Source organism: Botrytis porri (assembly GCF_014898465.1).
Source record: "Botrytis porri strain MUCL 3234 chromosome Unknown BPOR_010, whole genome shotgun sequence".
Classification (NCBI taxonomy): domain Eukaryota; kingdom Fungi; phylum Ascomycota; class Leotiomycetes; order Helotiales; family Sclerotiniaceae; genus Botrytis; species Botrytis porri.
The window spans coordinates 534,887-549,140 of NW_024066084.1; the positions used below are offsets into that span (position 1 = coordinate 534,887).

The following is a 14,254-nucleotide window of genomic DNA, read 5'->3' on the forward strand; positions in this document are numbered from 1 at the left end:
TTGTGAGTGTACCCTACAGTCCATCAAGCATTGATGATTTGACCTGGTTCTCGCTGTGCCTACTAACTGACGAGTGCAGAATTTCGATAAATTCCTGGTGAAGATCGATCTGAGTATGCGGAAGAAATGGGCGCACTCTTGGAGTGCAGGTCTACTATGACGGACATGTTTCTTGACTCTTCCATGAATGTTTGATAGTAGTCGAGAGTTTCGGCGGCACTGTTTTCCTCGGGAAAAACTACTCTCCGGATTTAACGAAATGATTTTAGGATTTGTTAAACATTCGTTTTGATTTCATAATGAGATAGTCCTGCTTTCATGCTTATGCTTATGGTCGCTACGTTTTAAATGCTCTCTTGTGACTCGCAATGTTATATACATTTTCACAGTTACCCCCCAAGCAAGCTAGCAAATTCAGTAGAGGAACTTGCTGTTCCAAGCTTGAGTGTTCATTTACCTATATTCATAAGTCTGATTAATGTGCAAATTGCATCAGAAACCTTTTATCATTAGACATCACTTTAAGCTTCTCAAAGATGTCGTATCACTGTTTGATGCATGTCATTGGTACAAGAACGGCCCTTTTCCAATAAACCCTCATCATTTGCCAAAATATCTCGCAGACACAGAAGACTACCGCTTTCTTTCCCAATGTGACGATACCTTTGATCAGTTACATATAGAAGCTTTTATGGCCGCATCCACAGACCAGTTCTCATCTGCTAGACGATTCACAGCATGAAATACCCCCGTAATTTGTACAATTTTTTTCTGGCACCAAACCCCTTTTTCCTATTCCTCATTCCAATCCTCTAGTCTAATCGTAGGCACTATATCTCTTTCACCTTTGGATGTACTCAGACTCGCGGTGACGACTTGAATAAACGGTATTTCCCATCCTGAGACCGCGCTTGGATCTGTCCAGGGAGTAACAGGAACTAGTTTGACACCCATTAGTTAGTCAAATATTTAGATGATGTGATGAGTTGATAATTCGCGGACCCAAGAATATTACTCACAGCCTCGATTCCCAGCTTCAATCGCCCGCGATTTGATAAAATCAAGTATCATCCATGCATCTGATGCCAATCGTCTTGCTGACCAGTATTCAGTATGGGTTTCTACTTCTGGCGATGCTACTGGCTTGCCTAATGCCTGTCTCCAACGTTGCGAAAGACTTCTTTGGGATTCAACAGAGACATCATGGCGAACACTTGAAACCATTCTAATTCTTCCTGGAGCATAAAATTGTATCTCGCCGTTGTAAATTGGTCTCTCAGGTACTACGTCTTCGACTTTTAGTACCAATATAATGCCCTTGAGATTTACAAATGTCGAGACGATGCAACTGAGGAAGCTCAGCATATCTTCAAGCTCGAACAGAGATTTTCGTCGTGTTTTATACGGAATCGCGAGATATTTCAAATTGTGGAAAGCTGAGCGAGCAAGTGCTGATCTTCGTAGTTCGTCGAGCCAAAAGTCTCCTTGAATCCAGATGATGTCTTTAGGGTTGTAGATTATGTTTCTGTGCGTGCGTGTTGAGTAAATAGGAAATGCACTGGGCGATCCATCATTGAAAGAATCGCGCAAGGGGGTATTGCGTTTCTCGTTGACGATTCTCTTTAATGCATCCTCAAGGCTCAAAGTTGTTTGCGATCTTGTCATTCCAGGCTTGGTGAACCTATCAAGAAATATGTTTCGATACTCATGATTGAGACATAGAATGGGGGGCAAAGAACCACACGTAAGACGAAAGCGCTTTCCAAACATGTGGTCATGTTGTAGAAGATCAGATGAGACGAAATGCAATGTTGTAATGCGTGGTTCTTCGAGGTACAATTCCAAAATGTCAAGCTGTTGATATGCACAAGTGTCAGTTATCTTTCATTGAAAAGTAAGTCTTGTGGAGTATTACTGGACATTAGCAATGAGACACTCACTCTCAGTTCAATTGGCAAGCCTTGAAATCCATTAAACGTCCATTCTTCTTCCTCCTCCTCCCATGGCTCAGCATCATCAAGAACTTCTCCATTATTTTGTGCTTCGCCCGCACTGTTATTTGTGTCCAAGTTTCGATTCAATGAAGAATTAGAAACCTTGGATAATAACTGTTTCGAGATGGTCTTGACTTTGTGAAGAAACAGATGATTCCTGTGAGGTTCATGATCTGTGATAGCGGTTGAAATTCTTTCGAGTCTTTTTTTTTGAAAATCAGTAATAAATCGAAGCATCCTGGAAAGTAAGCAAGAATATGATATAAATGAGAGTCTGATGTTGTAATTCTGGTATGTAGGTAGCAAGTTTTACGACGTTGACTCTACAGATGAAATAGCCAAGAAATTAACCCTGATAGGTTTAGTGCAGACAAACTCAGCCATTATATTCACTCGAGAGGATACTTATCTTCCCTGGATTAGATGAGAATCAAAAAGATAGATAAGTCATGATTCATTGTATTGATAACAAAGTGCAATGAGAGTCCCCATCCCTCCGCACCTGATTCAGCCCACTTCTTTACTCCGCATTGTTCAAGATAATCGCCGCGACCTTTTCCACTTTGGTGAAATAAGTGTAAATTCTTCACAAGAAATATAAAATTACATGAAGTAGACTCAGAAGTTTACCAAAAAAAACAGGTCTAATCTCACAACTTGAGCCACTTCATTGCCAAGCTACGTAGAGAGTGGTATAAAATTTTAGCGAGCATGGTCTTGAAGCCAGCGTTTTTTTTTTTGATAGGAATTCCAGTATCAACGCAGTTGAGTTAAACATAGCTGTGCTGAAAGTTGTTCCAAAACAACAGATAATATACTGTACATTAGTCTCTCAACAGAGCCCAAAGAGAACTTCTAGGGCGCGGGTGGAGTTCAAAGTCATTCTGCCTCAACAATCACGATATCTCGACACCCCTTCTGCATAGTAGACTGATGAACTAGCTATTCAGGATTCTACTCATTCAATACTATGCCATGCTAAGCTCCAAGGACCAACCAAAAACATTTCAACGTCATTGTTGAAAATGGAATAGCTAAATCATTGAGTATTGGGAACTGTTTCGGGGTGCAATACATTGCTAACAAAGCTAAATGACGGGTGTTCATATTTGGTCCTTGAATGCATAAATACAATGTCAATACCTAGTTTTTCGTTCCGACATGTTACGGAATCTTTAATGAGCATCACTAATCACTTGAAACTGAATTCTAAATTAGAAATGATAATGTTCTGTTCAGAATAAACTACTAATGATACGTCTCCACCATATTTCTAGAACTTAACATTCTCTGTAGCCATGGACCGCAATAAGGGTAGCTGGTAAGAGATTTTTAAGTTAGAACAGCCATACTCGAACGCTGAATAGCGACCTCAGCCTACTTGAGCCAGCAAAATGAACATGATGCTTACGATTGCTCTACTGAAAGACACAACTACTCCGATTCTTGGCCACTCGTCTCAGGCTTGCGGTACCGCTTATCGCTTTTTGGTACCCTTAATACCTGCTGGAGCATGATGTAAATCGAAAGCGAAAGGGTACTGATGCCAGAGATGTTAGAGAGCTATGATGCCTGGAAATATTCAGTATTTAACCATGAATCAATGAGTCAATAGTTCACACCTTATACTCTTGCGCTCTTTGACCGGATAAAAATCGATGTCCTTAGGGGTAATTTGCTTTCTTGCATGCCTCTTCGAAGCTGATTTCAGACCAGAGTATTACTGGGGATTATTCTCAATTGTTCCGCCAGCCGATAGTGAAGTCTTTTCCTCCGTTCTAGCCCGTTTTTCAATCCCTTCTTTACCTATATCAGAAACCGCTCGTTTACGAGGAGACACCATTTTTTGCCTTTCAGCTTCCATTTCAGTTGCTTTCCCCATGGCGGTAATCGATTTGGCCAATTTAGCATTGTTCTCAATTACAGTTGAAAACACTTCTGCGACGGGTCGTCTTATACTTATTAAAGCTGCATCATCCTGTTCATTAGCTTCGCTAGCGTCATACGCTTGTCTAATCTGGGTGGCCTTCTTAGACCCAAGCTGCTTTTCACGCAGCTCATATCTCTTGATCATTTCTGTTAACTCCTCCCAAGTTCCATTTTCCTATAACACATTAATTTGAATCAACAAGGAGCCGGAGCTCAAAACTTACATTGATATTATTTGCTCGCAGCACTTGAAGTACTTGTTGCTCGAAACACTTCTTGGACCGTTCTGCTTGTTCCTACAAAATATGAGCCAATTGCAAACTCATTTCAATGTAAATTTACTTTTGTTCTAGTACGGCTGCGAGGAGCTGAGGTATGATATTCAACCACATGATATCTTTTGTAATGAACCAAAATACTCGACGTCCCGAAATTTTTCTAACTGATCATTAATTAACTATAACTTGGGGTGTATTTGTCGGGACATACCGTGTTTTTACATAGAATCCCATTTTGATTAAGCACACGACAGAAAATTTCGCCTTTAGGGACGTAAAATCCCCTGCCTGTTCTTTTCGACTGTCCGTCCACCCAATCTTCCATCTCCCATGCTGTCATTTCCTTTGGACGGGTTGTGAATGCATAGTATAGTTTGCCTAGATTAGGGTTCATCGTATCTGATTGTCAATCGACGTTATGGGAATAATTGCGGAGGTCGGTCTTATAACTTCAAATTTTCATTTGAGCTTGGAGATGGATTTGATCTAGCTGGGAGGGCTATCGAATACCGAGAGTTGAAGTTATGAATGCAGGTTTTAAGAAGTCTAAGGATAGAATTAATTATCGATTACTAACAGCTCAGTATGAAATTGATGAGAACAATATTTCGTTGAATCAATAAAGTGATGCAAAGTGTTGTTGAGTTCAAAGAATAAGAAGAAGAGGAAGAGGAAGCAACATGATCACACAAGATCCCGAGGTCTGTAGTATCCTTCTATAGAATCCGGAAGGAATCAACATCGCTTAGGTAGCAAAAACCTTTCCAGGCAAATACACTCATATGGTTCCTTCCCTTTATAGCTAGCTAAGTGTAGGAATGGATATCAAATCGAGGTGTGGATTGCCACAGAGCCTGTTAGAAAATGAAAGGTGCAGCTGTGATGAATGAATTAATCAAACATAGATACAGATAACCCACACATTACTTGATGCTCTAATGAGGAAATTACATGTTTTCAAGCTTCCCAGATGATCTATTCAAGAACGATAAGTGGCTTTTCACTGCGAGACGTGTGTATCCCTGTATACATTTAAGACTTTAACAATCAAACCATGAGGAGAAAAGATGACAAGATCTGTTCTGAAAAGGCCTGGGGTTTATAGAGTAAATAATGGTCACACTTAATCGACATGAGGAACCAAAATGATAGAATACATTTCGTGCTAATCATTTAGAATTATGCTTTTCAGATCCTATTTTTCACTCCTATTACACTACCAACGTTCCTCAGATTCTGATATACAGTCACATGCTATCATGTCGCAATATTCACTTAGCTGCGATCTATTTCCTCAAGGTTTTTGTACGTAGTAGCGGCTAGAAATTTCACAGATGGTACAGTCCATTTTCAAAATAATTTGGCCCGCCTGCATCTTGATTCGTGTCCATGATCTGCTTGTTACACCGTTGGCAAAGTACGTTACATGTTTAGCATAAAAAGATAGAAAGTAGTTTACTATTCCACGTCTCAACATGCGCCTTTCTACGGCGTAGAGCGCAGTGAAGATCTTCCGCTGAGATTGTCTTAATTGGGTTCGATATTGTCTGCGCTGTCTCCTGTCTCCTGTCTCCACATGAAATGGGACTTCAATGAGTGCGTCAAAGAACAGACTGATTTGTATCAATGATTTGGCTTCCATTCCCCGTGAGTGACACCAACTACAAATTCTTCGGACAAGGAAAGAATTGTTGGTGAATATTTGGTAACAACGGGGCTTTTTGGGAAACTTTCTGGCAAGGAGTTTATAAAGGTACTTTCGTCGCGTTAACCAGGAGTTGTAAGATCAAGATGGTCCACAATGACAATTAGTTGCCGCAATCTACTAAAGTGAGAAGCAAGAACAACAGACAAGCGATTAAGATTCTCCATCTCTATAAGAGCTTTTCGAGACGATGAATCAATGACCAACCTTCGGACCCTCCACTTCTTACCGAGAACAATCAAGGGGAATCTTATTCTGCTTGACCCTGACCAAAATTCGGTTTCGCGGAGCCACACTGTATCATTGGCGGCATTATAATTGATCTTTGGTATTTCTATGGATCCACTAGGACAAACGCTCTTATTGTATAAACAACCATATTTTCGAATTGCTTGTTGACGAGTCAGACGATTTATGAAAAGCTGGGAAATTCGCGGACCACTATAGATAGGTCGAAAATGACCGCCGCATGAGGAATTACGTTTTACTTGTTTGAATGAAGCGAGAACAATTCTTGGAGCTTGGAATGCGTATTTCTATATTTTTAGATGGGACTTTGCTTAGTTCTCTGTTTCATGGTTCATGACATCTATAGTTCCTACTGCGATCATGTTTACTTACTTTTATTTCCGTTGGAAACCACTCAAATAGACCAGAATCACCCCCGTTGGTGACCACCGTAACTCTTTCACCTGCGACAGTGATGTTGAATCCCTTTTTATCATCGGCGGTTTCAGTAGTTTTCGAATCGGATTTCCCCATATCCACCATGCACGCCGGAAGTGTTTGTACAGAATTAAGGCCAAAATTATCGATTGCAGAGTACAAGATATCTGTTCTTTTCAAGATCCAATCTGGTTTGGTGCCCGAAATCTCTAAATCTTCGTTGGCAGACATAGAGACCGTGAAAATGGAATTTCGTGGGAATATTCAGATAGCGAAAAGTTTCCCTGGCAGGGTTTGGTTATGAGGGCACAAAGTTATCCTCAAGCCAAAGGATACCGAGGTTGCAGAATATTATCAATGGTTCTCTAAAGATCAAAGTCATTGATGATTAGTCTTCAGAAGTTGCTGGAGTTTCATGTGAAGTTGATATCCTTCTAAAATCTAAGAATATTGCTCGGAGTATACAATTACCCGAGAGTGTATTGAATAGAGTGGAATGAATAACCGATTTCCCTATTACATGCACGTCCCTGCTATATGCACGATCTCGATCACCTATTTTGAATAACTTTAAAAATTAATAACAATTCCAATCTATAAGATAAAGAGCTAGCAATTTAATTAATAAATGATAAGATATAATACTATTTAAAAACGTAATAAAATCTTCAGATTTTGAATTTCAATAGAACTTATAATACTTACTCTTTATTAGATCGTAATATAACCTTCTTTTTTTTCCTCTTTAAATTATTAGTTTTTATAGTATTAAAAAGCTTTATAATCTTTATCAATATTAGATTTATAATAGAAAAAGTTTTGAAGAACTTTTTATCTTTTTTGATTAAAAATTTTATTAATTTTAGAATCTTTTTAATCTTCTTTTTTATATTATATACAATCTAATAATCAATCTTTTTTTACAATATTCTCTTTTTCATTTTAATCTTCTTCTATTCCTTTTCAGTTTTTTTTTTTAGCTTTTATTTGAAGCTTAGTTTTCTTCTCTTATTTTTCTTTAAATATTTTATCTTTTTGATGTATTTTAGTTTTAATAATAGTAGAAAGTAATTATAAAAATATATTATTTTCCTTTTCTTTAATAAGATTTAAATACTTTAAATAAGCTCTTTTTCTTTTTTTAAATTTTAAAATCTTTTCTAAACCTTTAGATCTATGTCCTTATATAAAAGCTTCAACTTTTAATGTAATTGTAACCTTAAAAAGCTTTAAAATAATCTTATAGATGGGAGTACAACAAAATTCTAGTTTCATTCTACATATTGTTTTTGATGTATATGGTGTAGTAAGAGTATTCCTACAAATTTTAAATAATATAGGTGATATAGGAGAAGCTTTTGGAGCAATATAGTCGATTGTAAGTGTTGTTTTTAATAAATATTAATTAAATCACTTAATATTATTATAATATTAAGGGAACTAATTATAATAATAAAATTCTATTATTATAATAAAATAATAAAAATTCAATAACGTAACGTATGGGGAACTCGGACATATGGGGAACTCGGACACTTTTAGCCCATCACCAACTTGAAACCGCAATAACTTTTATTATGCATACCCAATCACCTTCTACATCTGCTCAAATTGAAGAGAAGCTTCAAAAGGCTATAATTTCACTTCAATTGAAAGAATTTAAATCAATTAGAAAGGCTGCAGAGCATTTTGAAGTCCCTAAGTCTACCCTAGCTGATAGGCTGGCTGGGAAGAAAACACGTTCCCAAACCCACGAAATGGCTCAAATTCTTTCAAACGCAGAAGAAAATACTCTTGTACAATGGATTTCACAACTTACCATCACTGGATTCCCTGCTACACCTATGTTGGTGAAGGAAATGGCCGACGAAATTCGTCTTCGACGCGTTCGGGTCGCGTCATCTCGAAATCCTACCTCGACAGAAATTCCACCTATAGGCCACGAATGGATCTATAGATTCCAAAAACGACATCCAGAACTTAAAACATGCTATTCACGTCAATTAGAGTCTAATCGGGCTAAAGAAGCAACTCCGGAGAATATTCAGGCTTGGTTTGACGCGTTTCGCACGCGTCTCATTGAGCGAAAGTATGAATTAGATGATATGTATAATATGGATGAAACCGGATTTGGAGTTGGAAGTACTCAAAGTACGCGCATTATAGTCGATTCTACTCAGAAATCGAATTGGAAAGTTACAGCTGGCAAGCAAGAATGGATAACTGCATTTGAATGTGTCAATGCAGCTGGAAATGCTCTATCACCTATGGTCATTTTCAAGGCTCAGAATACGAATTCTGCATGGATTCCAAAGGACACACCTCAAAGCTGGCAGTTCTCTACTAGTACAAATGGATGGACCTCAAATAGCCATGGATTAGAATGGTTAAAAAGGGTTTTCGAACCAGAATCCAAGAAAGTGTCAGGTGACCGACCTCGACTTTTGATCATGGATGGCCATTCAAGCCATATTACAGGTAGCTTTATTGCTTTCTGTATAGATAATGATATTGATTTACTTATATTACCTCCTCATTGCTCTCACTTGCTTCAGCCACTTGATATTGCGGTGTATGGGCCAATGAAACGATATCATGCTTTAGAGGTCGATCGATATTCTCGAGCTGGTGTAAAGCGAATCCAAAGAGCTGAATGGGTAGAACTCTTTCAAAATATTAGAAAAAAAGCATTGAATTCTTCTAATATTAAAGCTGGCTGGAGAGGAGCTGGTTTAGTACCTTTTGCCCCACGAAAAGTACTCGATTCATTACCATTTAACTCCTCCCAGCAACCTTCTACTCCACAAATGAGAACCCCCAATCAAGACCTAGACTTGTCTATACTCAGGAGTTCTCCTCCAGATGGAACAGAACTAAGGCAAGCAAATCAGATCTTTAATACAGCTCTAGCAAGCAGTGGTTCTCCTGCATCGCCAACTCGTCGATATGCCAAGAGAATGACTAGGCTTGTAGAATCTCAAAATGCTGAGATAGCCCTACTTCGGAAACAGCTCTCTGATGCTCAGGAGGTAATTGAGACTCGAAAGAAAAGAACTAAAGGCAAAAGAGTCAAATTACAAGGTCAATTTGTCTTTAGTACTAAGGAAGTATTGAAAATGGTACGTGAGGCGGAGGAAAAACCGAAGGAGAAAAAGCCACGAGGACGGCCACGCAAACGCCCAATTGAAGAATCAGAAGAAGAGATTGAAGAAGAAGAGCTAGAGAATAGTTCAAGTGATTCGGAATTGGAATTGGAGGATTGTGTGGCTCGTAGAACAAGATCGCGTGTAGAATAATTGAAAAAGTGTCCGAGTTCCCCATACGTTACGTTATTATAAGAAAAATTTCTTATATTCTTTATTTTCTTTATATAAGGAAGAATACTATTATAAAATAAAATAAAGAATTCTTTATTCAAAAAGAAATCCTTTATTAGCTCTTTATTCAAAATAATAATTCATTATTTTGAAAAATTTGAAATATCACGTGGAAGCTAGCCCAAATGCGGAATGACAGACGCAATATTAATTTTTCTTTATTATAAAATTGATTTGAAATCAATAAAGAAATTGATTTCAAATCAAAATATTGATTTCAAATCAGAATTTTCATGTACGCCACCTACGTATTATAGGCTGTATAGAGGGCAGGAAAAAAGCATAAATAAGTGGCTTAGGTCCCTGTATTCAGATCTTTTTCTAGAACCCACTTTTATATGTATTCAAGATTATATAATACAATAACAATTCAAGCTTCAATAATAATAGTAATTCTATTTATAAATTCTATAAGCCTAAGCTTCCCATATAGTACTATTATAGTACTATTCCCAATCCAGCCTAGTCAATCCCCTGCTAAGCGCATAACCTGCAATAGTAAGACTCCTATTTATAGAATATATACTCATTTTTTCAAAGGATTATAAGATATTATATCTTATATAAATAAGCTTTTAAATCTTTTTAAATATACTCCAAAATATATGTTTTATTATATTAATAATCTCCTTATTATTATACATCAAATTATTTAATAATGTATTATAATTCATCAAAAGGGCACTAAAGATTCCAATGTTAAGAGGCTGTAGTCAATATATAAAATAAGAGAGGAGAATTAAGACAATAATCTTTAATTTATTATATTTTGAAAGGAATTTCATATTAATATAATTAAAATGATTATTAATAATAAGTAAAAGATATCTTCCACCTGCTTTTCAATATATAATAGAATTGAATATATTTATAAGCTAATATAGACCAAAAGCATTCAACGATTACCTATTGCTTAAGACTTTAAAATAAACTTTATCCTTTTTCTTTATATTCTGAATCTATATATCTTATAAATCCCCTAAGTCTTCTTTATAAATAAAAACAAAAGGGAGAGCTATCCTATTAATGCATATAGCTATCAATAGAATGATAAACTCTTTTAATCTATCTTATCTAACTTTTATTATTCTACCTTTATTATAGATGTTAGTACTCATTATCCTTTTTATAATTCTCCCTATACCAATTATAAAGTCCTTCTCATTTCAATTGTATATATCTCTTGGCCGTATATTATATTTTATAATCACTTTTATCAACTAAATTAAAAAAAGAGGGGTATTAATAAGAATATTTTAAATAATAAAGATTAACAATAATAGAAAATAGTTCAAATCAGATTACAAAAGTAATCAAATATAGTAATATTATTAGCTTTTATATACAAATTATTAATATAATAAAGATATCGACTTTTAAGATATATTGAATACTTTTTAACAAAATTACTAATTCAATTCTTTTTCATTTTTTTATTTAAAATCTTTTCTATAAGGTTTCTAACTATACAACTTATAAAAGGAATAAATCTCTATATCAACTTATTAATTTAATCAATTAAAACCTTCTTTGATTATTAAAAAACACTTATTTTATATTAAAAAAGAATTGTTTTTTTAAAATGGTTTTATTTTTATGTCATTAGAAAAGTATAAATCAATTAATTTTGAAAAAATTAATTATTTAAATATATTTAGAAGCTTGAACCTTTTTCAAATAATTTAATACAAACTTTATACAAGTCTTTAAAGGTATATCATTGATGTTTAAAGTTATAATATTAATATTTTCAAAGTTGTGCACGTAGTAGGGATGTGTATATAGTGGGGAAATCGGTTACTACTCATCAACATTTGTTGTAAAAGTTATATTATGGGATCAATCACATGTAGAAGATTTCAATATTAGATCCATTCTTAAAAGTAGTTAGATGGTCATGGAAATGCTTATTATCTAATCTTATATACTAAAATAGTTATTGCTACATATTTGGTACTAGAATTTTTAACAGTAGTTGGTAAATGATTATACAGCTGTGTATATAATTCTGACGGTGATTAGTTCAGAATTCAAATTGGCACAAAGAACGTGTTTCGAATCAATGACTTCACTCTTCAATCTTTCACTCATTTACGCTAATCTAAGAAGAGGTTTCTTATCAGTCAGAGTAGGCACTCCAACCGTTTTATGTACATCTTTTATAATATTGTCCCCCATTGCAATCCATAAGCCTGCCAACTTTCAAAAAAACACATCTTTCAACATCAGCAACAATAACAATATGACAGATCACACACCAGATTCCCCCTCTTCTGGTCACAATGAACCTAGAGAAATGAAGCTTGAATACAAAACTGAGAAAGACTTAGATTCTTCAAGTGGCCCAAAAGATGAATTGGAAGAAGAATATAGTATTTCCGATGTCATTTTTGACCTTGTCAGAAGTTCAACAAGTGATATCTCTCATAAAGATTCCCAAACCCTCAGAGATGAATGTAAGGAGATTAAAGCAACCAGTGTCCCTTCCGATGGAAAGATCCAGTCTGCCAGCAGAAACGAATGTTTTTATGAGCTGGTGACTGCAGGTCGTTTCCACGGAATCACATCTTCTACTTTAGATTTTATCTATACAACATTGGACGATAAAAACGTGTCTAAAAGTTCTGAGCTTAGTGGAAAGATCGGACAGGTTTTTTTCAGCTTTGGGAGATGAGCTCTTCAAAGAAGATGAGGAAGTGCTCTTTGAGAAGTTCCCTAAACTTCCTCTTGAAGTTCGAGTACGTTAAACATTTCAATGTATCCTTCTGCTAGTTTAAAGACAACCTTGAAGTAATCCCACGATTCCCGCTAAGATTTTCACAGACAATGATCTGGGAGCAGGCTCTCCTAGAAGCAAAAGTTGTGCGCATCGGTATTGTGCCAACAGAACGCACAATAGGACATTGGCAATACTGCTGGGGTGATCTTGTACAAATCGATCATCACGAACCGATGCTACTCGAACGAAATCACATTCTCAAGACCCCTCCCTGTTCTCTTCTCTCCGTCAATAGAGAATCTCGAGATCAAGCCTTACAAGTACATGGTGTATTCTGGGAACAGAAGCGCCCGTTTCAAGAAGCCGAGGATGGTTATGTTTCAATCAAGCGCATATATGTCAATTGGGAAATCGATACCGTATGGTTGGATTACAACCTCTCCATCGCGTGGCGTGATAATATAATGGATCCAAGCGACAGAAAAATCATACCAATGCCAGCATACGAAGAAATTCGTCGTCTAGCAATACCAGCAGAATCTATCGAATGGCCTTGTGATATGCACGCCTCAGATACAGGATTAGCAATTGCAGATTTCCCAGATCTAGAGGAATTGACTTTGCTAGTTCCTACAAAAGAGACAGTATGGAGCGGCCCGATTCTCGTCCCAACGGCACCAAACACGACATTCTCAAGCTAAATTGGCGAATTCCATACGGAGGCACTTGGTGCGGGTCTCGAGTCTTTTATTGATGACGATGAATACGACATTGTTATTGAGGATTTCGATATGGAGGAACTGAGGGACTGTGTATATTGTGTCTTTCAGCACACCCTTGAGGATTTTTATTCTTCAGACAAGGAGGAAGAAATCGCAGGTAAGTATGACGTCTCAAAGATATCGAATCACGCAACTGATTATTCGTACCAGCGGGATATATACGTGATCTTTCCACCTGGGAATGGCCAGAGGTTCAATACATGGAAGTTAGCACAATTGAGAAGGAGAAAGTCAAAGTTAGAGTTAAAGCTTTACTTGACGTTCTGCCAGCGGAGGTCTATGAAAAAGACGATGAAGACACAGTCGGACGACGCCGTGCTCTCGACTTTGCTAAGGGTATTACACTTTGGCGAAATTTGCGGTAAAGGGATTTCAGGACCAGGTAGATATCTCCAATCGAGCAAAGACTAGCACCTTGATTGGGGTTTCCGAGCTGGGTTCATAGTAATGAATGTTTTACAATTTTTCAATAAATGGATGATACATATGATGGTAAGATTTGGCACTATATGCTTATATTAGCAGTACAAGTACAAATTGGACAGCTCAATACTCATTTCCCATCTAGTGTACGTGAAATGTTTAAAACAGGAATAGCAAACGACACAGCTAATGTCCTGACTTCCAGTCCAAAAGCATACCTAGTTTACTACTAAAGTGGGCCATTCAAATACAATATGGAAAGCTTAAAAGATTGATATCAAGTGGAAACATTCTCGCATTTTCCCTTACCTTCCAAGTCATGCCTATGCCTCCCTGTTCATTTTTCCACTCAACCTTTCTCTTTCACAGCACCTGTTACCT

At 36.7% G+C, this 14,254-nt stretch overlaps 4 protein-coding genes across 4 annotated transcripts; 1 reads left to right on the forward strand and 3 right to left on the reverse strand.

Annotated features, from left to right (window-relative positions):
• Positions 1-792: 792 nt before the first annotated feature.
• On the reverse strand, positions 793-2,231 carry EAF01_007629 (uncharacterized protein; the record flags this gene model as incomplete). The annotated part of the gene is made up of 3 exons (XM_038915885.1): positions 793-938; positions 1,020-1,854; positions 1,941-2,231. The coding sequence occupies 3 exons, from the start codon at positions 2,229-2,231 to the stop codon at positions 793-795; spliced, it is 1,272 nt and encodes a 423-aa protein (XP_038768356.1).
• A 1,483-nt stretch (positions 2,232-3,714) lies between these two features.
• EAF01_007630 (uncharacterized protein) lies at positions 3,715-4,595 on the reverse strand (the record flags this gene model as incomplete). Its single annotated transcript, XM_038915886.1, has 4 exons — positions 3,715-4,098; positions 4,148-4,219; positions 4,266-4,361; positions 4,413-4,595. 4 exons carry the CDS (start codon positions 4,593-4,595, stop codon positions 3,715-3,717), a joined length of 735 nt encoding a protein of 244 aa, XP_038768357.1.
• Positions 4,596-5,968: 1,373 nt separating this feature from the next.
• Positions 5,969-6,803, reverse strand: EAF01_007631 (uncharacterized protein; the record flags this gene model as incomplete). The annotated part of the gene is made up of 2 exons (XM_038915887.1): positions 5,969-6,442; positions 6,528-6,803. 2 exons carry the CDS (start codon positions 6,801-6,803, stop codon positions 5,969-5,971), a joined length of 750 nt encoding a protein of 249 aa, XP_038768358.1.
• Positions 6,804-12,191: 5,388 nt separating this feature from the next.
• On the forward strand, positions 12,192-13,815 carry EAF01_007632 (uncharacterized protein; the record flags this gene model as incomplete). Its single annotated transcript, XM_038915888.1, is given in 5 exon segments — positions 12,192-12,570; positions 12,584-12,687; positions 12,773-13,312; positions 13,391-13,547; positions 13,601-13,815. The coding sequence occupies 5 exon segments, from the start codon at positions 12,192-12,194 to the stop codon at positions 13,813-13,815; spliced, it is 1,395 nt and encodes a 464-aa protein (XP_038768359.1).
• Positions 13,816-14,254: the final 439 nt, after the last annotated feature.